Source organism: Typha angustifolia, chromosome 10 (genome assembly GCF_048772165.1).
Source record: "Typha angustifolia cultivar Huaian chromosome 10, ASM4877216v1, whole genome shotgun sequence".
Classification (NCBI taxonomy): Eukaryota; Viridiplantae; Streptophyta; class Magnoliopsida; order Poales; family Typhaceae; genus Typha; species Typha angustifolia.
The window spans coordinates 2,987,912-3,011,530 of NC_133248.1; the positions used below are offsets into that span (position 1 = coordinate 2,987,912).

Consider the following 23,619-nt stretch of genomic DNA (forward strand, 5'->3'; position numbering starts at 1 on the left):
ATATATTTTTTCTTTTAATTAAGGGAAGGAGAGAGACAAGAGTTGGGTTAGGGTTCGAGGAGAGGAGGGTTCGAGGAGAGGAACGTGTCGGTGGGCGCGGACGACCGTGGCCCTTCCGGGCGTACTTGATCGACACGTGTCCCTGGTACAACGCGGAGAAAGAGCGGTGAGAGTACGGGAATGCCCCTGGTGAGGACAAAGAATCACCAGGTTGTCCTCTTCGGTCTTATCGGAAAGGGATGGAGGCGTAGTAGTGTACCTAGCGGCCGTATTTATGTAGAATAAATCCTGAGGACAGGATTTTATCTTTGGATAATGTGCAGCAGCAGCTACCTTGGGCTGTTAAATTAATTAAGCCGACTCAGAGCTCGGCTTGAGCCAAACTTAATTTCCAGTGGATTAAATAAATTCGATAAAGCTCAAAATAATAATAATAATAATAATTATTATTATTATTATTATTATGAGTAATACTTTTGGTCATTTTTGGTTTGAGGCTAAGCTTCGGTCTTAAATTAGGTATCTTAAGCTAAGAATTTGATGAATGAAAATACTCTTTCGGGTCATGACGATGGTCATTATTATAATATATAAATATTATAATAAACACATACAGGCTTATAAGTATATATTTAAAAGGATTGCTAGATTATATGGTATCTACAATAATTAATAGTGAGCTTAAATACATATTTGTTGGCTTATACGGTCCTATTATAATTATTTGTAGGCTTAAGTACATATTTGCTGGCTTATATGGTCCTATAATAGTCATTTGTGGGTTTTAGTATATATTTGCTAGCTTATTTGGTATATAAAATAAATATCTGCGAGTTTAAGTATATATTTACTAGCTTATATAGTGTCTATAATAACAATTTACGTGATTAAGTGTATATTTACTAATTTATATGGTGTGTTTATAATAATAATTTGCAAGCTTAGATACATATTTATTAGCTTATATGGTACCTATAATAGTTATTTGTGGGCTTAAATTTGAAAGAATTTGCTGATTATATAGTGTCTATAATAGTAAAAGATTTATGAGCTTAATGCAAATTTGCTAGTTTACACGGTGTTTATAATAGCCCGAAAATAAATATATATTTGCTAGCTTATAAAGGACATATTTTATAATATATAATATGAATATTTTAAAAGTAAGAAGAGAAAAGAAGAGATTGACAAGACATAAAATTGATATATTTCAATCATATCAAGAATAAAAATTAGTATCAAATTGAAAGAAAATTATAATTTCTATATTTATTTATTTATTAGGGGACTAAACTTGATTAAAGAAAAACAATTAATTTGGTGTCTAACTACTGAACCAGGTTTGGAGTCTATGAGCTCTAAAGAGTGTTGACCCTCCCCCTAAAGTATAGTAAGTAGTATGTAGCTGTAAATGGAGCAAATTGAGTATTAGGCTCTTATAGAGTTTAGTTCTGAATTTTGATTGTATCATATCTTTTTTAAATATATGGATATTTTTATTAGTTTATATTTTAAATTAGGTATTATTTTTAAGCTTGATTCAAGTTTCTATCAAGGTTAATTTAATTAAGCTGAATCAGGCTCGAATTTTGGCGTAAATTAATTAAGGCTTGAAATTGCTTATTAATTGACTCATTTAAGTTCGAGCTCGATTTGAGCCTAAAATTTGCTTGAAATTGGCTCGAATTAAACTAATTTTAATTCAAGCTTGATCACATATCTAAGCTCAAAATTATTTTGAATTCAAGCTTGACTAGAGCCAGGCTCAATCAAGCTCGGTTGATTACACTCTAATGTGCAGCTTATGTGAGGGCAACTAAATCGTTGCGGATTAGACCCTATCATTTTAATATTTTTTAATTTACCGATAAATATTTTTCTTTGGTTTTTATCACTGAAAGCCACCCACTCAATGTGTTTTATAGAAATTTAATGATAATTATAATAAGCACTCATTAGGGGTTTTAGTGACTTAATATAAAAAGTTGAAAGGATTGTACTGTAAAAATAGTGAGGATAAATTATAATAGACACACAATTTTAGGTGCCAAATAAGAAAATTCCTAAAATTATATCATACTTATGACCATTTTGGTGCATAGAGTATGCATAAGTGATACTTATTATAAATTTGAACTCTCTTAAATATATTTTATAATTAAACACTCATTTAAATTTATTTTACAAATTTTATATAAGTTAAGTCACGTGACAAATTATGCATAAAATTTTATCGTAAGTAGACAGTGTGATAAAGTTAGTCATACATATTTTCTAAGCAAAATTTTTAATATAATTAACATACTTATTTATAGTCAGTAATTAAATACAAATTCTTCTAAAAATTTATTCAGGGTATTTTTTTTTTTCTGAGTAAAGGAGCTAGAATTAGCTATTGATAGTTGGCTCACATGGGTAATGCCCCATCTCTCCCAAAACATACATTTCCTGAGGAATTGGTTCCCCCGCTCGGATCATTCCGACCCAGTTTGCAACCAATCCCCTCAGCGCAGCTCAATCAGCAAGCCTATTATATTTCCTCCTTACATGAGCTACAGTACACACAGCAAGCCCATTCATTTGGGCTTTACAATCACGTATGATGTTTTGAATCTGCCAAGGGCAAGGGTTGTCCTCCTTCATTATATTCAGGGTAATCATTATATTTTACAACCAAACAAAAAAATTGTGAGTATAATAATAGATATATTTTATTTACATTTAAGAGGTGTGCGAATTAAAAGAGACATTATAACCTTTTGCTATTTTATTTATATTTAATTTTATTTATTTATAATAATGGATTACATTGTGTACCGCATATGTAAATTATATCTACTCTATTATAATATAATAAAATGCATATCGAATATATACATAAGTTTATATATTAAATAAAACGAAATATAATTTAATTACAAAACTCCTGCTAGTTTTATAATCAGTACAAGTTTTGTTCTGCAACTTTTGGGAGAAAAAAATAAGTACTGGTCAATGAAATCAATCATATTCTTATGCATGAGTAGATAAGACAACCAAATAAGATCAACATGCAATTCCTAACATACCCCAAATAAGTATTGGTCAATGATCCTTAACCTACCATACAGTGTGGACAAGAAGCACCATCAGAAGATATAATAGTTATAGTGAAGATAACAACTTTAGCATTACTGGAGTGATAAAAGTTAAGAACGCAAAACCAGCCCCAAAACTACATCCTTCATGCTAAGGTTATTGACAACCAATACTAGATGCAAGTGAAGTGACAAAAACTATGAAATGAAGTTAAAAAGGATGGCAATTGCTAACAAGGCCAAGTCTGGCATCTCCTGGGCTTTGGTGGGCTTTCCCTGAGTGTGGCCCATAGTGTTTGAATGGGTACTAAGCCCATCTGTGGGATAGGTTAATTGGATTGATATCCTAAATATTTTACAAATTACATCTTATATTTTATCTATTTTGTGATTCGCACTTTGTCTTTGACGATTTTGTAACCCGATTTCTCATTTTTCTCTATAATTCTCATTTAATACCCTGACGTTATTTTGACTAACTAATATCGACCAAATCACTAAAATACCCCTACCACTATTTTTTTCTCCTCTCTGACCCTCCTCTGAAAAAGGCATGGGTAATTTAGGTATTTAAAAATTATTTTATATATTATAACGGAATATTTCTTTGCTGATACTATTTAAGTTAACGAAGAGTGTTAAATAAGAATTATAAGAAAAAAGTAGATGTCGAGTTACAAAAACCTCAAAAAAAAAATATTTGGCTCGAGGATTGCTCTTTAGCCATATACTTTTCAAATTTGTTTGAAATTATCTAATATGAGAATGTCCTAGTGTCAGATGTATGGGATGAAAAACACTAGAATCCGATTTATAGAAGGAGGCTTTTATATACCTTGCAACTAGAGGAGTATCATATGGTGAATATGGTATTGAATGGTGGCACTATGCTTGATCGGATTAAGGATTGTGCTAAATGGAGGTCTAATGTTGATGGTATATATACATTGAAATCTCTATATAAGTTCCTAAATAACGAATGAGTTATTTCTAAAGATTTACCTAGTCTATAGAAGTTAAAAATTCCTTTACAAATGAGGGCTTTACTGTGGTTAGATTATCACAATAAAATTTTAACTAAAGATAACCTAATATACTAGTAGTGGACTAAAAGTTTGCAATGCGTGTTCTGTCAAAAGGATGAGTTTGTGGATCATTTATTTTTGAAATGTGGATATGTCAAAGAGATTTTGGAAAAGTTAATGAAGATTGAGATTTAGGTAAATCCTAAGTAGAAAGATTGGTTTATGGGAAAGACTTAGAAAATGAATAATGAGGAGAAATTGGTAGTTGATCTAGGTGGCAACTGTGATTTGGATTATCCGGTTGGAACGAAATAATAGAATTTTAAATAATTATTCTAAAAAATGGGAAAGTATATCTCTCTTCCTATCCTAAACAGAGATTCAAGTGGAGAAAATTATGAAGAAGGCGAAGCGGTTAGATAAGGGGGAGATGGAAGACCCGATCATTCTAGATGATTTCTAATCGTTAGGCAAAGATGTGGATGTGAAGATGGTTGGAATGATTTCTGGATGATTTCTTGTTATGTTGTTGATTATTAGATTGGTTATGAGAATATATTCTTATGATTGTGGTTGACTACTTTTTTTCATTTCAAGGTCTATATACTACACAGATTATTGTTATGCTTTCTAGAGTTAATTTTAATTATTGTGAAGGGGATTATGTTTAAATTTTAATGAAATATAGTTGAGTTTTTTTATATAAATATAAAATAATCTACTCCTCTACACTATAAAAGAAATAGAACCGAAAGTCTAAAAACAAAATCAAATACTTTAAAATGTTGAACAATTCGCCAATTCTACCATTTGAAAGCAAGACATCATCAAATTAATGAATGATTAATTCAAAAAATTAGTGATGAAAAGAAGAGAGGAAAGGAATGGACAATCTCATATGAGCTCCTAAATAGTAGGAAAAAGAAATTTAGTAATTTTATAGCAGAATGGAGGAGTTTATTAGTTTATTTTTCATAGTTTAGTGATGTGTGATGTAGTACAATTAAATCATTGCATGGTATCCTTTGTTTAGTTGTCTACTGCTTCGAATCGTACCACTGAGCCTATCAATCGAGCCAACCTATCGAGCCAAACTATCGAGCCGAGCTATTAAGTCAAGCCACTAAATAATTTTTTATAATAATTACTTAAGTCTAAAAGACCATGGCTTGATATCTATCAACTTAGTTGGCATATATATATATATTTATTTATTTATTTATTTTAATTAAGGGAAGAAGGATAGGGGGTAAAAAGGAAAAACAAAGGGACTTAAAAAGCGGCGAAAGTACGGGAATACCCCTGGTAAGGACGATGAATCACCAGTTTGTCCTTGTGAAAGTAAGAAAGGGAAGCTATCCTCTTGGACTCATCGGAAAAGACTAGAAGGCAAAGTTAGTACTTAGACTAGTGGTCGTATGTATATATGTAGAATAGTAAAAGAGGAATATAATTTCTTTGGATATGGTGGTCTTATTGGAGGGCAACTAGATTATTTATTATAATATTAGTAGTTTCACCCCTAAATGTTTCTCGTTTCTATTATCAATGAGTTTTTATAGAAATTTAATGACGAATACTAATCTAAGAGTCTTTTAGTGAGTTTAATATACACACAAAAATAGAATGAAGGGAGCGTTTCAAAAAATAGTGAAAAAATGGTGTAAATCACAATGAACACAGAAAGTAGGGTGAGAGATGAGAAAATCCCTAAATTATATACCTAAATAAATGAGTTCTATACTTATTAAAAGGAATATTTGAGTTTTAGTCCACTTAGACCTCATATAACTCATGAGAGATATCAATTTTGTTCAAAAATTATTATTTATTAAACAAATTTGTTCAACTAAAATCACTAACAATTTTCTTATACCCGTAGTTAAATAGATATGGTTGTAACTTAGATACATCACATAGAAAAGGGGTTTATATTAAATAAGATTACTCACAGAATAAAATAATTTATATTAAATAAAATTACAAATTCTGATAGTGATTTTTGTATACTTGTAATAAAAACTTACGTAGCATTCATAGACTAAAAGTCAGTCAGATAGTTTGGGTAAATAAGTTTTGGAACTCAATTATTTGAGTACAATATCAGGTGAGCATATTTCAAACAGTCAAAAAACTCTTTCTTCGAGAAAAAAATAATAGACAAACTTTATACAGAGATGCTTCTGCCAATATGGGATCCGAGTAGGGTAAGTGTTGTTTTAATGACTCCAAACATAAGAGCTTTACAATCACACTGAGTAGAAAACCTGCAATTTTTAAGAAACGAAGCCCAGGATCTTATCACTGAGCAAAGTAATCAATTCTCTACTGCCGAATGATATAAGAAAATATAACTTTGAAAGGGGAAAGGAACTCATTCAGACACATTAGCATCAAGTTCAACACCATACTTAAAACAATAAATAGGTCGCATTTAATACTTGAAATGAAAATAAAAGGTGTAATGAATCTCAAACACATCCTTCTCTCTGCTAAAAGTGATGAGGAAGCAAACAGCTCTTTTTAGCTTGCTGTCGCAGCGATTTTCTCGCCTTAAAGAAGAAAAAAAACAAAATGAAATTGGTGTAATCATAACTATAGGAAGTTAAAAAAAAATAAAAATAATAAAACTTTGGAGAAAAATATATGTTACAATACGCATTTTGTCAGTAGACAAGGCGTCTGACTCGAGGACCACATCCATGGTACCGATATATTATTCCGTGAATAGATTGCATCATCCATGACACGTCAAACATCTCAATGAACTTGAGATCTGAAGCTCGGGCTTTGTCACCAGCAAACCGCAAATATTCCTCAAACACTGAGGACAAGCACCAATTCTGCAACTTTCTGAAACAGCCTACAAGGCAACCTGTTCGGTGCTGTTGAAGCATATGCATGAACTCCAGTCAGATTGAAGGGTTGATTATACTTAGGACTCTCTAAACTATTACTCTTTTTTAAGTATGTGACTTTTTTTCGTAACATATAAGACTCTCTGAACTATTTAAAATATTTTAAACATCTATTCTATTAGATTTTTGTTATATTTTTTATTTATAAGTTATCATATATAAATCTCGTGAGCAGCTATATAACATATTTATTCTTATGTTCTGGAGGGAAGAAAAGAAAGATATTTTAGTTTATCTCATCGGGGGCAGTATTTTAGTCTTTTTAGTTTTTTTCATTTCAATAGTTTAAGAAGTTTGTGCCATAAAAAAAAAGTTCAAGAGATGTACATAGAAAAAGGTGATATTTCATGGGGCCTAAATGTAATTATTCCTTAATATTAATGAATTAGGATGAGATGGATCATACCTTTCCTCTCTTGCAGTGAATTAGAACTGGATGGTTCCTTATATCTGAGACCAGAAAAAAAAAGTTGCTAAGTATAAAGATATTCATTGATTGAGCCCAACCTATAAAATGCTAAAGAAAGTTGCTGGAATTTAAATTTAGCAGTGCTTCTAAATTAAGTACCGAGTAAAACTCTGAGAGCCTCCGCGATGGAATCCTGAGGTATGTTTACAAAAGGCTCCTGCCAGTGCAGAGGTTTTTAAGATTTTTGACAGCATAAATCATAGCCAAGTAAGAGAGAACATTAATGAATACTGTGCGAGAATAAACTTCAATTGATGCAGGATAAAAAGATTGTGTGCTGAAAGAGAGAAAAAGGGCAAGCAAATTCTCACAACAAGCATACTAATTAAAGCTGCCACTTGAAGTATAGAAGTGAAAAGAATGATAGTCATATATTAAACTATATTCTAGACGTTGTACACGGTTATGCGGCGCTTATTCTAGGATATTTCTTTGCAAATAATAGCAAACCTACTACTAGTAAAAGAGTTCACTATCCATGCATGATCTACATCAGAATTAGTATTCCTGCAAATAACAAGGCCTCTGCCCTACCATGACAATTCTGACATAATTTTGCCAACTGCTAACTCACCCCTTTTTGCATCGTAATATCAGTATCTTTCCATTTTTAAGTCCCTCTTGTGCAACAATAACAATTCTATTGATTGATCCGCAACCTCATTACATGCCCATACATAGATTTCAAAAGATAAAAGGCAATAACAAAGAAAAGAAATATCACAAACTTGATTTCATACTTGTTACCAGCAATGGTTTTCTTGTCTACGTCAGCAGTTCATCACATAACCTATTTTTTCACCTCTTTTCTTTGACCGAATCTCCCTTGCCTCTAACAACATCATTTTGTTGTATCTCACAAAACACAACGAAAATAATGGGGGTCTAAGAAGCAGTACAACATGCTAGAGACACCACAAAAGAATTATAGACATTGGCTTCACTATTACTGTAGGAGAGCAACTTATGATACATAAGCATGTTAGATATGCATATTCTTGTATTGCATATGTATATACATAGTATAAGATAATATAGAGGTGATCGCTGTTATCCTATAGTTCATGATTTTGTTTACTAAAGTGATCAAAATTCAAAAGAATTTAGTGGCTTCCTATTACTATTAACCTTTTTCAATATTGCCTTCAAATCATGATTGTGTAATATTATTCTTGCTCCATCAAGAATAACTGTTTTTCTTTTACTTGTATTTTTCTTTATTATATCCCTTTGTCACTGTTTAAGCTCACCATCACCTCATTTTTAATGTAATTTAATAGTGTAATATGTTTAGGTGGCATTTGGTTCAAGAATATGTATATGTTTCATGGCATTTTGTTTGGGTTCAAGAAATTTTTCTGAACTTGACTAGGGAACACTAACCATATTTAGTAACCAAATGATAGTTTATTCATAACCAAAATTCAAAAAGTGAGAGAAAAGAGAGAAATAAAATGTGCCTAAGTTTGAATTATTCTCATATTACAAATTTACCTATGAAATAATTTGCACTTATCTTTTCCATGTTTTGTCAATTTTCTCTCCTCTTTTCTCTTGTCTCTCTCACTGTGCTAGTGCTTCTCTTTTCTTTTTCTTAAGAAGTGAACTTTCATTATGGTTGAGAGACCATGTAAAAGCAATAGCATGCAAAAAGAAAAAAAAATTAAAATAAAAAACTCAACAACTTACACAGGTACACACCAAAAAAAGAAAAACTCAACAGCTTATATCGGTGAAGTTGTATATTGTTGAATTGATGGTAAAGTTGTATTACGGACTTCTTTCAACAAAAAAAAAAAAAAAAGCAAACCACACAAGCCCGGAATGAGCTTACCAAGCAAATCTTGAAGGCCATTTTGCGGGCTTACAAGCATGCTCGCAATGAGCTGTGTAAGCAAACCATGAAGTCTGCTTATCACAAGCCCACAAAACAAGCTATGGAAATAAACCATGAAAGCAACGACCTTAAATCCCATTCAATGAAGGCCACTTATGGACTTACAAGCACGCAATGACCGCATCAACTCCTTCCCACTGGCGAAAGGCACAATTTTTGAGAAAATTTTAAACTTTAACTAGTTAGTTAAATTCAATAATAATATTTTGATACTAACATACTTCAACTAAAAAGGATATTTTGGTCCATTAAGATGACATATCCTCAATTTTCCTTCAAAACTAACATTCTTTCATTTTTTTTTTCACATGGATAATAATGACACCCCTAATTTAGTTCATAAACAGAGACCCAATTTTCTTTAACTTGTTTAAACTATCTAAAACGAGGCTAAGAAGTGAGTCTAACATCAAGTACTACACTTTTTCAAATGGAGTCTTACAATCTCAGGGCAAGAGGCTTCACCTATACAGGACAGCTATACACATTATCACTCTGATCTTCTTAATTGTTCAACATAACAAAAGTAAGTGAATCAAATGAAACATAAAAAACACAAACTTCCAAAATCGAATTCACATCTTTCCTACAAGAACGTCTAGCATACACAAATTTGTCCAAATAGAAGAGCAGGTGAAGTTATCCAGAAAAAAAGAAGATAAGAAAATAAAAGAAATAATTTAGTAACTGCGAAAAGGTAAGAAAAAGAATAGATTATTACCCTGCTCCCCTCGATCCCAAACTGGAAGAGCTTAATTCCCCGTGCCTTCACGAACTCGGCACTAACCTCCGGATACGGCTCCGGGCACAAGTACCTGCCCAAATCCCCACGATTCACCAGTCAAAATCCCCCAAATCCAATAGAATCAAACAAAAAAAAAAACCGGCACAAAGTAGTCCTCACACGATAGATCTCAGCTTGAGCGCATCCAAGAATCCAAAATTATCGGGACCAGGGAATCCAGACCTATAGATCCCTCGATCCACCATCCCGAAATTGGATGGCGGAATCAAGAGCTCAGGTTTGATGATTCGATTCGAGGCTCCTCGCTTCGATTTCGGCATCAATATCAAAGCTCCTACTTCTCCCTCCTCTTCCAGAATCATTTCAAACTAACTCCGTCGTCGTCCTCGTCGTCGAGGAGAGAAAGAGAGAGATTTAAATAGAGGAGGTGGAGAAAGCGTCGCTTTCGACGGAGCTCTTCGTGCTCTTTTCGAAGGCGGCTTCTGGAAAGAGGATTGTCTATATTCATGGAGTCAGAAATTTACTGCTTGTCATACGTGGCATTTATCGTGTGGGCGAATACAAGTAACGAACTCTGGCTGCAGCAGATCCCTTCAGTCTGGTTTTCAGGAAATCCTCTATGATGGATGCTTGGTCGTTCCATCGCTCATAAGATCTGGAGATTGGGATATTCAACAGCCAATGATAACATTACACGCATGTATTTCCTTATTTTATTTTATCAGATAATCCTAAATTAATCAGAATACGTCGTCGAGAGGTGGCAAAATTTGACCGGAATCTAATTTGGGCGACCGAGGTGGGGCCCGTTCGTGTCAGTCTTAGGTGGGTTGTGGGCCGTGATGGCTCGTGGCCAGTTAGAATGCAGGTCAAAACCTTGACCTTTTTTTCTTCTAATTTCCTTTTCTTGGACGGAAAGTAAATTTTCTTTATTATTTTCTTGTTTGAATTGCATCCTGGGTTGAATATGACGTGATAAATTTGGCTCAAAAGAAAAGAAGGTGATAATCATATGATATATATTTTTTAATGCTTTTGGTAATGGTCTTGAGAAATGAAACTTTATTAGCCAAATTTCAAATGGGGATGTGATCGTCTCGAATCAAGGTGCAATCCAATACAAATTTCTTAGCCCCAGACCCCAGTTTACTTCATAGATACAAATTACTAATTTACCCTTGATATCTATCCTATCAACTTACTTAATATCAAATATAAAGGATATTCATGGTAATTTATAAAATATAAAATACATGTTTCCTATTTTTTTTCACTTTATATCATATTAAAGATAATTATTACATTTCATATTTCAAAATACAAGTGAATATAAGAATTATTATTTCTTAAATAAAGACCTCATTTTAAGAATAACAAAGAGGAGTATTTATTCTAGAATTGATTTTATTCCTAAAGTAAATGAGGCCTACATTTCATAAAGACTCATTTACTTCAGAATTATCATTTGATCTTTTTGTTAGACTGTTGTTGACTTTATTCTAACGAGGATCCTTCTCTTTGATTCATAAGAGCCCATCCCAGTCTGCCTTTGTTAAGCGAAGGCACATCTTCAAAATTTTGGCACAGCTGACGAGTTATTTTCCTATCTATCTAGATTTAAATAGGAAGCTTAATCTCATAAGCTTAATTTCGCTAATTCTTTTGATAGTGTTAATTAGAATTACATCCCTAAAATTATGGAAATTAGAGAATTTCGGCCTAAGTGGATCTCATGATGTAAGTGTGATATTTGTGTAATGATAAATTATGGACAAAATTACATGTAATTGAGTTGTACAAACTATATTTATATATATATGATCAAATCACATAGCTTATGGAAGATTAAATTATGCAAAGACTTCAAGTTGAGTGAAGCATAAATCAATCTCAATAAGTAGATTTTAGGGCATCATTTGAACGGTGTTAATAGCTTCCAGACTGCTAGAATGCTTTACTTAAAGAAATTTATGTGGCGTTCACAAGACAAACAAAGGAAAGTTCAAATTGTAAATGTATTTAGAAATTTATTTGGAGGTTTGTCTTTGTACAAATCATTGATGTTTCTCATTTCTATTTAAGGGACTTAAAGTCATAGGGTGAGAGATATATTTGAAAGAGAATTGAGGAATTTAGAGTCCTAACATCAAGAGTTCTCAAGCTCCGCCAAAGACTATATGTTTTATATTTGAGTGAGGAGAACTATTTCATATGTTTGATTACTAGAACTTAGAGCATTAGGGTGCTGAAAGTTCATCTTATCATCTTCCATGAATGCAGATTAGAGAGTTGATCTATGGCTTAGTAGTGAAATAAATTATGAGGCTTTCGATTCACAAAGCAGTTCATTGAAAAGGAGTTCAAATAAGTGAGAGACTTCAATCAAATTGTTGGTATAGTGAGAGATTGTAAGTAAAATTTGTTTTTAGGATTTAAAACAGTATAACGATCTATTTTAGGTGGGTCCATAGTTTTCTCTCTGTTGAGGAGAGTATAGTTATTCGATCTAGACTGAATCGGGTGATTGGACCATTGAACCAATTAGTAAACCAATTCGATTTTATTATCAGACCAGATAAGTAATCGACCCAATAATAATTGACTAACCCGATGATTTAACTAGTGATCCGTGCAACTTGGCTAGTTTTTAGCGAACTAGTTGAGTAACTATTTTTGCGAAGTTACCCAACTACACTCAATATTTAATTATTATTTTTTATATCCTAATGGTATCTTAGTCCTAAAATTTTAAAAATATTTAGTTTATAATATATTTATGTTTTAAAATTAGTATTTTTTAACATAAACCCTTAAAAGGCCCTTATTTGATATGTCTCTCTAAAATTTATAATTAAATATATATCACTCAAAATACATAGTTTTTGCATGTATATCTTTTTAATTTTTATTTTTTGTATGAATATCTCTTTAAGTAAACTACCATTAAAATTTTAACAGTTTAAATATAAAAAGGTAAAATATCCTTAATTTTGTTTTCAATATTTCTCTCAATTAATAATATTTTTATCTTTTTATATTAAATGACTTAATTTGAAGAGTAACCACAAATATATGTATATAAATAATATATGTTTTGAGAGATTTATATATAATTATACTACTTTCATAGATATTTTTTTATTTTTAGAATTATTTAAAACTATCTATATATTATTTAAATATTTTTAAAAACTAGCAATTCGATTAGGTGAACCACTAATTGAACCAATAACTTAGTTATCTGACCTACAATCAAGTCAACGTTCAATCCAATTCTGATAACGATGGGTGAGAGAGATTTTCTATGATTTTAGTTTTCTACTCTTACTCAAATTTTTATTCACCGACTTGAATTTGATTTTTAGTTATAGTGGAATTAGGAATTTTTATTTCCTATTTGATTTCTAAATATGGTTTAAATTCATTTTTCTAAACTTAATAGTATTTGGGTTTCCTAAACCAAATCGATTTTGGTTTTTGACTTTTAATTTTGAATTTGATTTCTACTTTTCTTATCTCTAAACCTAGTTAAACTATTAATTAATTTTATCTGCCCCAAAATTTCACATGGATTTATCAGCTCATTCACTCAGCTTCTACTATAGCTTTAATTAATGGATCTCTTTCCAATTATTTTCAATATCTCACAAGGGACCCATTATCCTCTTATATGATTTTAATAAGTAGTGAATTCTTAAAGAAGAATCCCTAAGTGGATAGGCTTAGTTGAACCACTATAAATTGCAATAATATATTTCATCTCCTTTTTCTTGTCTATCTTATCTAAGTTTTCGTAGCATTCTCATTCTTCGTATTAAGATTTGGGATTTTAATTATCATTTCAATTTACGCATAAGCTTGCATACTTTAATTTTACCTTTACATTTAGTTTGAAAAACCCAATTTACACTCCCTTTTGAGTTGCCTAGCTGGATCAACAACGCGCCTAGCTTGCATGCCCTCCTCCACAATGTACTCTCCACTCTATCGTAAAGCTTTATGTAGTTTCTATGGACCTCTATTCGCCTTCCGAAAAGCTAGCCATATACGTAAAGCTTAGGTATTTCTCCTAGTCAAATTAGAAAAGACTCTTTTATCTCATTATTAGACTTCACATAAATAAAATTTTAACTAGAAGAGAACCTATCATCAAAAGCATAAATAAACTAGTTTTTCCAACCAAGCCAAAACTCTTCCCTATTTTATTAATAAGAGTTTCCAAGAATGCACAAAACTGTGTTAAAAGGATTTGTTTTGTAGAAGTGTGTTGTTGACATTTGGGATTTGTTAAGCAATAACCTTAGGGGTCTGTTTGGTTTCTTGCATTTAGAAATACATTTGTATTAAGAGATACATGTTTCTCTAAATCTTGTATCTAGAGAAACAAATGTGTTACTTGGTTTATTGTATTTCATAACGCTATATTTGTTAAACATATATTTGATTAGTTATATTTCATAATAACATATTTAGTAAATAGATGTTTAATTAGAGGAGAATTGAAAAAGAGAAAAGGAAAGATGAGTTGTAGTTGATGATGGAAATGAGAGGAGATAAGAGACATCAATTGGAATTAGGTTGGGATCAAACTGAGAGGAGGGAGAGCTTAGGGTTGAGTCGAGATCAAAATGAGAGGAGAAAGATAGATTTAGTTAGGATGGATAGATGCAGTATTTTTTTTCATCTATTTGATGATCTAAGTGGATGTCAGAAGGCTGTATCTAAGTCTAATTAATTTTTTTAAACTATTATTTGTCAAATTAATATAGTATCTTAAAAGGCTCTCAACTAAACAACCCATTAATCTTGTATTGGAAATCACAAAAATGAAAGGTATTTATAAAGAAAGCAATAATCTCACTATTATTTTAGATTAATTCAAAAGTGATCTTAATCTTTTTCTAAAGCCAAATTAGAAACTCTACAAAGAATTCGGGTCTGATTTCGTTTGTGCAAATGCAAGCCGATGCATATTAATTTGTCTGAATTAATGAGAGCAAATATTGTCTTAAGAGAAATTATTAGATTTTTATTCCCTTCTTATCATTTGCTATCTTATCCGTAGTTGTTCATAAGAGAAAATATTGTCTTAAGAGCAAATCATTTTTATTATGCCCAGTTATTAGATTTTGCACCAAGATTAATGTCATAGACTATTTTTAAATGTAATATTATTTTAATAAAATAATTTAAAACTAGTAGCACTCTTAAACTATTTACAGATCTAGATTTTACTCCCCCCTTATCATTTTCTATCTTATCCATAGTTGTTCGTATCTATCTTCGGATTTCTCTTCTTTCCCTTCTCTCCACTCTCCAATCCAATTGATTGAAACCACGGATCCTCTATTACTCGTCAGCAATTATCTGTCTCCTTCTTTTCCTACTCTTATTCTCGAGACTAAGAACAAAAGGTTATAGTCGAAGAGAAAGAAGAGGAGAAAGGAAAGAGGTGAGATGGATAATGATATGACATATATGGATAATGTGGCAAATGATAAGAAGAGAAAAGAAAAACTTAGATATATAAATAACTATGAAGTGCTATTTTTTAAAAAAATTTATTTAAAATAGTATTAAATTTAAAAAAACAATGAACAAGGAATTCCCTTTTTCAACACTATGACTCATTAAACAAAATCTAGCTCGTTATTCTTGTTTACCTACCAATAGAGTAGATAAAATTGGATCTTGTAACTAGATTTGATTCTCTCAAGACAAAGGACAAAGATTTGAGTCTCAAGCCAACCAAGATAATATGTCCTCTCTTTTCAGACAAATTCTTAACATTCTTAAGCAATCTTTAAAGGTTAGTTGGGATGTCAAATCATATGTACCACATACAAATATATCCAGCTTTAATATATATATTTTTTATCTTGCCCTATCAAGTGGTCAATGTTGGAGTTTAAGAAATCCCAACAATTTTAACAACCAAATTGGTAAGAATTTAGGTGTTATAAAGTATTTACCTTACTTGAACATTTGTATTTACTTTTTGTAGGAATTATTGAGTAGTTTATATATGAGTTTTTGACTAAATTAGCCATGTTCTAAATTTTATTTATCAATATAAATTACTCTCTAAATTTATTATCAGAAGGAGTCTATTTTACTGTAGCCCTTAAAAAATGCTGAACTTATAAACGTTTTATTTTATGATAGAAAACTTAAAAGATAAGTATCTTTATATAAAAGTAAAGTTTTAACTTAAGCAACTGAAACACTAATTTAAACGGATTCTTACAAATAAATGCTGCAATGTTTAGTATTTTAGCATAAGATAAAAATACCGAACAAGTTAGCGATTGAGTAAAAATATAAAACGCTTATAAGTTCAGTGTTTTAATTAGTTTGAGGGGTAATTTGGTCGGTCACTTGTTTATATATGAACATGACACAGAAGATGCAGCCTATTAGACCTTAAATTATCTCGGAAAGGTTGGTCTACAGGCTTTAACTAAGCTTTAACTAGATAATAGAAGAAAAAAACATTAGCCCTTATTTATTGCCCTTAACCTACTGGCCCCAATCAATAAAACAAGAATTAAGGCCATAAAAGAGAAGTAGGAAATGTTAACAGTTTCCATATCAGAAAAAGCTATACAAGTTCACATGCATTCCCTTCATCACCATCACCAGGAGATATCAGTAACAGACAAGAAGCTTAAAAGAAAAAAAAAAAAAAAAGATTAACAAACAAAAAAGAGAAGAGAAAGAAATCATTATGTGGGTGGAGGCATCTCAAACTGCTGAATTTTGATGGATGGGAGGGAGAGGAACTCATGAGGAGCTCCATCCCAGCTCTTCATGCTACTAACATTGTTGAATCCATCCCATCCTATATGACCCACATGTTGTACATCAGTTGGGAAACCAATCTCCATCTCCATCTCCATCTCTACCTCCTCCTCATACTCTCCATAGACTACAAGTAATTGCGACAAGCTCTTCAAGCTCTTGATCAGCTTAGCAAAAAGCCCCACCGAGCCTCGCGGCTTCTCTCCACCTTTGAAATGGATCAGCCACATAAGACGCAATCATAGAACAAAGGGATAAGAGAGAAGAGATGCTGATTAATTAACTAACTTACTTGGTGGAGGAAGCGGGGTTGGCTCTTCTTGCAGTTTCTTTGGTTGGTCGCCGACGACGTCGATGCTCGACTGAGAAGCGCAACCGGCCGAGAAGGGGAGGACTACAAACTTATCCATCTTCCGGCCTCTCATGATCTCATTAATGGTAGAATAAGAAGAAGGGGGCAGAGAGAGAGGGGAGTAGTTGTGGGCATAAAAGAAATGAAGTGCAAGTGGATGTTGTTGTATTGGCAAAAGTTGGCTTTGGTATCAAGTATGAATGATCTGAGGATATAGGAGAGATATAACTCAACTAATTTGGTAAGAGAGAGAGAGAGAGAGAGAGAGAGAGAGAGAGAGAGTTTGTTATCTAGTGGGTTGGATTGGATTGGATTGGATTGGATTGGTTGGTTGGTTGGTTGGTTGGTTGGTCTGGTAGATACTTTTATATATGTTCTGATTGCAAGCATAACTTGTAGGACAGTATGAGCCCATGCACCAACTGCTAGCTTTTTGTGTGTATGCAAAGGTCTCCTTTTGCTGTCTCTCTTTTAGCTTGGTGGTTCCTTTAATCTTTTGTCTCTCCCTTGAAAACAAAGCCAAATCCACCTTGCTTTCCTTTCCTTTTCCTTTTTCCTTTCTCCATCCTCAACTACTTCAAGTGGGCAATTCTAGATCAATTCAACTGTTCAATACAAGCAATTTTCAACAATAATAATAATAATACTATTAGATAATCATTTGAGTCAAAAATTTACCTTCTTATTATACCTAATAAACTAATAACATATATGAACACCAGGTTTAAACTATGTCCTCCAGAAAATGAAAAAGAATTTGATTTTGATACCGTATTAGTAACTAATCAATCCAAAAACTTAAACAGTTGTTTTTTTTTTCACATTAGAGAAGAGTTCAAGTATTTTAAAATTAAAACGGCTCAAATTAGACTCGAATTGAATTCGGATCGAATCCATAGCATAGCGTTGCTTGAAATTAAGCGATCGAGCCTGAATAAAAGTAATTAGACTCAAAATTTATTTTAAGATAAGTCTTAACCAATCTAACTCGCTCAAACTCACATAAGTTATCAGATAAGAGTCAATTAACCCGTCAACGTATTTATGTAGAACAAAACTCATCCCCTCCCAGATGTATATACAATGACACAAGGTGACATTTTCTAGTCCTCAGAATAAGATCAAACGAATTGAATAAAGTCTAAAATAATACACATTGCACAGAGCCCAAAAATACTTACTAAACTATTGTCAACTGTTTCACCCAATCCAAGTACAAGTTGACATTCTAAGCATAATCTTTCATTTTTAATCTAAGCATATTCTTGAATAGTACAAATGTAGGTGCATATTTTACTTCCACCACTGATACATTGAAGAGTTTTTGACCTAATTAGCCCTCCCAAATATTCCTTTATGCATCATATATATTTAACACTTTAGTACAAAACTATGTTTATTTTGTTACCTAAGTAAAACCGTTATAAGTTACTGATTAAATCAACGACTTGTATAAAAATTTAAAAATTACTAAGTGATATAAGAGAACCGTCATCTCGATCAGCGGTTAAAAGAAAGAACTCTACAAATTGAAACTTTCCATTAGCTATCACTGATGGTTTGAAAATTTAGTTTTGACACCAAGAAGAAGAAAAATGAGTCAAAATCACCAATTAATGTCGCAAATTTCGGCTTTGATTCAGTGAGTTTTTTTTTTTTTTCTTTTGCCGTAGCTTTTAATCAATTGGGGTATGTATTGTTCCAACGTCAAGATGAAACTTTAAAGCATTTAGGCACGCAAGCTATCTTAATATCAAAGCATGTGGCCAAGTGGTTGAGAAGGCAACGTAGAAATTAATATTAGATCGTTGCTTATGAGAAGGCCACCATCATAAGGAAATAGATGGGTGTATAAGACTAGCTACTACAATGGGTAGAATGTCCAAATTCCTCTTTGTAGATGGAGAATGAGAGAAGAGAACTAAACTATTTTGATTCGATATAATTGAGAGTGTAAAAGAGATTATCGTTATACCTTTTTATTTATTATTTAATTATTGAAATAAACTAACACAAGTTATAAGATCTATAAGATTATTCTTTAAAATAAATAAAATTTCAATAAAAATATATGTAAAAAAGTAACATCTACTAGCTATATTATTATTCAAAAGCTATAATATCTAATATTTATTTATTTTTCTTTAAATTTGTTAATACAATTTAAAAGATTTAAATAAGTAGTATAATAGAATAGAGAGTTTTTGACCAAACTAGCAATGTTCCAAAATTAATTTACCAAAAATAGACCATCATTCAAACTTACTATCAAAGCGAGTCTGCGACAGTATAACCCTACTTAAAATATTAAAGAGTTTCGCATTTTATTTTTACAAAAATACGTTGATAAAATAAGCATTTTCCTAGAAAGATGAAACACCAAAACTCTTTAGTGTTTCGCTCTGTCCAATTTAGCTAACCATTACTTAATCGGCCAATTATATTTAACTATAAAGTGCTGAAATTTTGTGCGTTTTCATAAAAAGCTTTCCATTTGAGCGTTTTGCCACACTAGAGTTTTCGAAATTAGAAATAGAAACGTTAAAAAGTTTTCACTACAAGTAAAACGTTTATCTCTAGTTGGCTTCTCTATAGTCGGCTCATGTATAGTAGTCGCATTCTCTATGGCTTACTCCACAATAGCTATCTTTCTCTTTCTCCTTCTACCTCCTATTTTATCTCTAACTACTGGAGGTGGTAATAGTTGATGATTTATAGAAGCTGGCACTAGCTGATGCACTATAGAATGAGTATATAAATGTCTTAACTCATCAATAATCTGTAATGCACTAACATACATGTCAACAATCATGCTCATCGATGCTCGACTACTATTGTTAATCCATACGGCAAGTGCATCTAAGCCTCAATAGTAAATAACTAATAAAGGATGAACCTACATTCAACTAAAAAATATTTTAATCTCATATGCGACAAACTTTCTATCCAACTAAGGGTGGTCTTTATTCAAAGAAAGATTTATGCAAGTATGTATACCATTATATTTAGTAATATTTAATATTCTATAGCTCTTATGTAATAGTGCTTATAAGCTCTATTGGTAAACATCCTCTTGTTTGCACTTAATATATAAAATGTTAGAATTAAAAGCCTTAACTTTGAACAAATGAAGCGTGCTAATTATATTTCTCTTTATATATATTTGTACTTATTTTGTGCTTATAAAAAGCATCCCAACACACAAATCACTGCCAGAATACCTCAAAGGCGTAGATGGACCGACAAGTAAATTATAACATCAACACTTTATGTAAAATCTACATCGTACAATTGTAGCATTGAGTTAAAATTACTAATTAAATCAACTGCAATTCCATCAAACTTATCATCAGTTGAAGCACCCTTTAACAATGCATTAATATTTTATTCATCAGATGTTTTAAATGATTCTTTATCCCGTAGTATGTTGTATAAACCTGACTATTTTATTCACCTTCAATAATGCATGCAATAGCCATATCAACAAACTGATCAACCAAATCTATATGTGACGATTGACTACAACATTCATTACTTATATTTTAATAACTTCATTAATTCTAGGGACTCCAAATGGTTCACTAGGGCCTTCATGACTTGGTTGACTAGAGTCTCTATTAATTAGATGATTTGATCCTTCATTAGATATTTATGTTACGAATTAGATTTGGACTGATATGTTTAGAAAAAAATTGTGATACTTTTATGAGTGGTAGCCTATCAAGTTAGTGTTCTTTTGGCTCTAGTTTCATATAATTCCTAGTACGGGGTGAGAAGCTAAAAAGGGAAAAAATTAAAGAAGATGGTGGTTAGGGTTTGGAAAGAGAAGATGGACGATAATGAAGGTGATGATGGAAGATTAATTTACTATTACTCATAGTTTACTCTTATAACTACTCCTATGCTACTCTTACTCTTACTCCTACGATGGACTAAGGGTAAAATATAATTCTCAATTTTTCAAATGGATGATTAAATAAAGGAGCCCAACTGCTCTATATATAGATGTCAAGTATAATGAGTTTTACTAGAACTAACCCTAAAGACTTACATGACTCAAAGTAGGATTTATCTTCACTAGATATTTATATGACTTAACTAGATTTACCTTAAAGACTTACGTGACTTAATTAGACTTATATTTGAGACTTACATAACTATCCTTACCTTAAAAGCTTAGATAAGAAATAAACAAAAATCAATTAAAAGATAAATAGTATCGATCCATCAAGCCAAATATCATCATGATATGATCCGATCTGATTATATTCGCATCAATCTATGTAACATCAATTGGCGTATTAATATGGTTATTTTTTCGTTAACAATTGATATACCTCCAATATAAACTTTGAACATACATTGATATTGTTTTATAAAATTAAGAATAATATCAATGTTATCATCATCATCAATCCCAATTAACTCCAATTTTCCCTTTTAGAAAACTCTACTATGCACTATTTTTAAACGTTAATTAATGCTCTGTACTCATTTTACTCGCTTTTGAAACTTTTTCAATCAATTCATCGTAACTACAATTTCTATCAACTTTAGCAAATTTTATTGACCCACCCTCGCAGTTAAACTATACCATGTTGCAATTGTATAATATTATCATCCCAAATACATATAATTGTTATAAATATTTAAGACATCTTAGGACAAAAAAAAGATACATATAAGAATTATTTTGTTAACTGTAAACTCTATATACAGACAAAAAGTCTACATCTTATACAAGCTTCTATGTCTTAACCTTAAACTCTATATCTTTCTAGGAAACCCTTCCATATAGCTTATGGTAAGCATATAGCCTATAGTAAGCATATAGTCTACTATGATAAATCTCGTGGCAAACTTGTATAAAAACAGACCGCCCTTTGTATGCTGCTGGTTACTTCCTAAATCCACTGTACTTCTATGCCGATAAGGCGATAGAGAAGAACACAAATGTTATGATGGGTTGCTCGAGTGTATCCAGCAGCTTTATCCAGATTGTCCTCAGATACAAGATAGAATTTTAAAAGAGCTTGATGCTTATAGAAATGCAACTGGGCCTTTTGCAAAGGAGATTGCAGTAAGGCAGCGGTCCAACCCCAGCATCAGTCCAGGAATAGATTTTCACCTCTCACTGTTGATTTGGCATTGCATAATGTCTATGTTCTTTAATGAGATTGTATGTATATCTGGCACAGATCAATGGTGGGCAATGTTTGGATTTGAGACTCCCTATTTGCAGTTCGTTCTTGCGAGTGGATTCACTTGGGATACAGTGAGAGATGATGTAGATAATAGTACAGCAGCTTCCACACTGGGAGTTTCTACCTCTGCATCATGTCCTCCTAGTTCACAAAAGTTGGATGCCAATGAAACACATGATGATTCTGATGATGAGATTGATGACCTAGAAAGTTTTATAGATGATGGTGAATTCAGGTCAGATGGAGAGGCTAACTAGGAAGAAGACTGGACTAATTAGTATGGAAGATGCAGAAGAAGTCATATTTTAGTATCACTTTGGTTGTTTTTTGTGGTTCTGAAACTATCTTTAATTAGTTCATGTGTAATAAAGTAATTAGCTGAATCTTCTGTGGTTGCTTGATTGAATCTAGTAGCTTTTTTGACCCATTGGAAATTGATTGCAAGTATTATCATGACTTGAAATTATTGTTCATCTATGTTGACATAGTTGATTTGTGATGTTGGGACTTGCTGAATCTGCTGTTAGTACTTAATATTTTATTCTATTGCTATCCAAGAAATTAGAGTTGAATCAATTTAATATCAATCCCAAGTATCAATAGTTGATCATAACTACATATTTATTTTACCTGAAAATTTTGGACGGTATTGGAAGGTAGTCAGTAAAGTTCAACTTTGTTTGATTGCAATGTCATGAGTGCCATACATCAGCTATATATCCTGCTACACAGCCTCCTTTTCTATTAGAAAACTCAGATAGCTCTCATTTGATCATTCTAAATTTCTAATAACTCTTTGCTCAGTGTTAGCAGCTGCAGTTTGTTTCTATAGCCCTTCTGAAAGGCTGATTAGCAGTAACATCGTTTGGCAATTAACTAGAGATACTAATCGTGCAGTTGTATATAAGTTAGAATTATATAGGGGTTTAAATGACACAAAACAAAACTATAGGGAGGCAATATGAATTGTATTTTCCCAAAAGAATATTTTTTATACGTGTATCTGAGAACAGATTAAGCAGTAAAGAAAGTTTTATAAGGAAAAAGAATAAAATATAGAATCCAAAAAAAAAAAAAAAAAAAACCATTGACAAAAGATTTAGAAAGATGTCAAAGGATAGATAAACCTTT

General features: G+C 31.8%; 2 protein-coding genes across 2 annotated transcripts; both read right to left on the reverse strand.

Moving 5' to 3' along the window:
* Positions 1–6,513: 6,513 nt before the first annotated feature.
* Positions 6,514–10,539, reverse strand: LOC140769071 (inositol diphosphatase DSP3-like). Its single transcript, XM_073109619.1, has 5 exons — positions 10,291–10,539; positions 10,108–10,201; positions 7,589–7,646; positions 7,427–7,470; positions 6,514–6,987 (listed from the first exon to the last, which is right to left on the reverse strand). Exons 1-5 carry the CDS (start codon positions 10,491–10,493, stop codon positions 6,769–6,771), a joined length of 618 nt encoding a protein of 205 aa, XP_072965720.1. The 5' UTR covers positions 10,494–10,539; the 3' UTR covers positions 6,514–6,768.
* Positions 10,540–16,659: 6,120 nt separating this feature from the next.
* Positions 16,660–17,530, reverse strand: LOC140768958 (CRIB domain-containing protein RIC4-like). Its single transcript, XM_073109446.1, has 2 exons — positions 17,225–17,530; positions 16,660–17,140 (listed from the first exon to the last, which is right to left on the reverse strand). Exons 1-2 carry the CDS (start codon positions 17,355–17,357, stop codon positions 16,857–16,859), a joined length of 417 nt encoding a protein of 138 aa, XP_072965547.1. The 5' UTR covers positions 17,358–17,530; the 3' UTR covers positions 16,660–16,856.
* Between the last annotated feature and the right edge of the window lie 6,089 nt (positions 17,531–23,619).

Excerpts from the sequence above, each read along its gene's own strand:
- LOC140769071 (XM_073109619.1), bottom strand. The coding sequence starts at position 10,493 with ATGATTCTGGAAGAGGAGGGAGAAGTAGGAGCTTTGATATTGATGCCG. Across the intron at positions 10,202-10,290 it reads CTCAAGCTGAGATCTATCGT|GTACTTGTGCCCGGAGCCGT; the intron begins GTGAGGACTACT and ends GGATTTGGGCAG. Across the intron at positions 7,471-7,588 it reads GGCTCTCAGAGTTTTACTCG|ATATAAGGAACCATCCAGTT; the intron begins GTACTTAATTTA and ends TTCTGGTCTCAG.
- LOC140768958 (XM_073109446.1), bottom strand. The coding sequence starts at position 17,357 with ATGAGAGGCCGGAAGATGGATAAGTTTGTAGTCCTCCCCTTCTCGGCC. Across the intron at positions 17,141-17,224 it reads AACCCCGCTTCCTCCACCAA|GTGGAGAGAAGCCGCGAGGC; the intron begins GTAAGTTAGTTA and ends TCCATTTCAAAG.